The following is a 2,690-nucleotide window of genomic DNA, read 5'->3' as shown; positions in this document are numbered from 1 at the left end:
CACAAAAATCTTGTCAGCATGTTTTTTAAAAACAGGATGTATTTCAAAATTAAAACCCAGATTATATTTGAAAGACAGAGAATCCTTCCTAAACTGTCCTGTAAGTAAAGAAAAAGTCCACCACCCTTGGACTGCTTCTTTGAAAAAAAATTAATTCAAAAAATACTTATTGAGTGCTTATTATGTGCCAGGCATTGGACAAGGAGATGGCTATGCAGTGAGAGGGATATGTAGTGATTAACAGGACACACATGATCCCTAGTCTGATGGAGTAAAAAAAGTATAAATTGAAAAAAAAACCTTAAAGTAATTCCAATAAACTTGAGGTACAATTCTAATTAAAATAAATTCTAATTTGTGTAAGGTAAATTACAATAATTTACCTAACCCTGACATTAAGAAACATCTCTCATGCCATTGCCATACCCTCAAATACCTAAATATAGATTTGTGTGAATAAACTAAATTAGCAATTTTAATTACCAATTTTTCACCAGAAAACACTAAAAGAATAGCTTGCAAAATAATATCACAGTATCTGCATGAAAACGATGTTTTATCAACTGATACAAATGGGAATAAAAATATCAAGCCCTGACATGAGTGCCCTCAACTGGTGAAATCATTCCAGAGCACTCCTTTACACATCTAGCAAAATTGAGAACGACCGTTGGACACCTGGCCCTGCAGCTCCCTAATGGTGTGTTCCTGGTCTGCACACTTCCCCTTGCAGCGTTGCAAATTCTCCTGACACTTGTGAAGCCTCCGTTCAGCTGCCGTCAAGGAATCGCAGACATGCTCTAACTCCTGCAGATGAGACTCCATCTGGTCTCTCATCTGAGTTGTGGCATTAGGGGAAATAAGTGCAAGATCACACATTCAGCATTAACATTTTTACTATCTTCAATACTACATATGTGTGCAACATAATAAGTATCTTAGGTATAATGGTTTTAAACAAAAAGATTTAGCCAAATAAATATGAATAAATATTAAATTTTTCTAAGTAAGAAGGTATAACTAAAAAGTGGGATGGACTTCAGTTTTCAAAGAGTTTGTTAAGCACATAAATAGGCTAATATTAGCTGGCAGGGAGAATGTCTAACTTGTTTAGGAAAGCAAACTTTTTGACTCCTGTCATTAGATTCAAGCAAGGATATTATTATTAATAAAGCTGGTATAGTAGTTTTCTACTGTCCAACTATCAGCTCCAAAATAATTGTCACTTTTAGCCATTCAGTCTTATAATTCAGATACTTAATTAGGGCAGCCTTCCTTCACTCATGTTAGCCCAGATTGATGGGATTTACTCCATACGATTTCAAAATAACTAGTATCATCAGATCTCGCTTGACTGTAATTTGATCATTAATGTTACTATGAACGAATCTCTCTGATTTCATCTATATTAATCTCCTTTGGCTGCTACAGTTCCTCACTGTAGCACCTCTGTGAATATATGACAAGAAAAAACCTTAAGAAATGCTTGCACTGCTAATTAAGAAAAAACAGCCAGACATGGCATTTAAGGTGTTCATAAGGAAGAAAAACAAGAGCCAGACTCTCCCTGACACAGGAACACCTATGATTCTGTGCAGCATCTGGCATTCTTGATCACAAAAGATAAAACCAGAACAAAGCATACCTTTGTGTCCCCAAAACATCTATGAGCCCATGAGAAAACCAGGAGGCTTAAAACAGTAGAAAAAGAAAAAGAAAAATTTCATTTAAAAAAATTACTTTTCTGGTTAAATACCAGTAAGAAAACATTAACCTCACAGAATCTGAAAAATGCAGGCTCCGGCCCTCTCCACCTTTTGAACTGGGTTTTAAAATAGGCTTTGATTTATAGTGATGCCTAGAAGAGGAGACATTTGCATTGGTATGTCTCATGAGAAAAAGAGACCAAAAAACATGAAATGGTTTCCTCTCTGGCCCTCTAAAAATAGGTGGAAAATCATTCTACGAACGTGGTAAGCTGTGCATTCAGTGGGCTGTCTTTGTGTCTGTCTGACTGGAGGATGCCACTCTGGCTGACCTCCTCCTCACACTGGTTCCTCACTCTGACTTTCCAATCCCAAGATACGGGAACAATCAGAGACAGTAATCTCATCACACTCAGTTGGAACTGACCACTAACATCCCATGACCTCTCCAGCCAGAAATCAGAATCCTACAACTTTCACTGCTTCCTTACCAAAACAACACAAAAACCCAAAAAAGGATGCGGTTTCATTTAAAAACTTAAAAATATTCACACAAACACCATAACTTGCCAATACTGGCCTATCCCTTCATTCTGTTGCAATAGGGTGAATACAAGGAAATGATGTTTTTTTTCTTTTAAAGATACTATTTTTCTTCCAAAAATGCATTTAGCAGAGAAATACTGACTTTGCTTTTTTAGACACAAAAGATTTACAACCAGGAAAAAAAGGTGAGATTAAAAATGAGAGGTATTCAAGTTTGTATACTTGTGGTTGATGAAGCTCAGTGATAATCATTTTTTGACCTATTTAAATTTAAGTCTGCTCTTGTATCAGAAAAATGAAACATTTATGCTATTTCCCAAATATTAAGGAAAAAGTGAAAAAACATTCACACAAACATTTCAAGCCTGAAAGAAACATTATTTCCTCAGAAAACAAACTCTTACAGAGATTATGAACAGAATTTTCCTACGTATGAAC

At 35.7% G+C, this 2,690-nt stretch overlaps 1 protein-coding gene across 1 annotated transcript in view; it reads right to left on the bottom strand.

Moving 5' to 3' along the window:
* Positions 1 to 648: 648 nt before the first annotated feature.
* Positions 649 to 2,690, bottom strand: part of ODF2L (outer dense fiber of sperm tails 2-like) — a 57,682-nt gene continuing 55,640 nt past the window's right edge. Inside the window, 1 exon segment of the mRNA XM_012661027.1 lies at positions 649 to 837. Coding sequence (XP_012516481.1) covers positions 649 to 837 — 189 coding nt within the window.

This window comes from Propithecus coquereli, unplaced genomic scaffold (assembly GCF_000956105.1).
Source record: "Propithecus coquereli isolate 6110/MARCELLA unplaced genomic scaffold, Pcoq_1.0 Scaffold7, whole genome shotgun sequence".
NCBI classification, from domain to species: domain Eukaryota; kingdom Metazoa; phylum Chordata; class Mammalia; order Primates; family Indriidae; genus Propithecus; species Propithecus coquereli.
The sequence above is the reverse complement of the archived record's forward strand: the minus strand, read 5'-3'. Positions and strand labels throughout refer to the sequence as shown.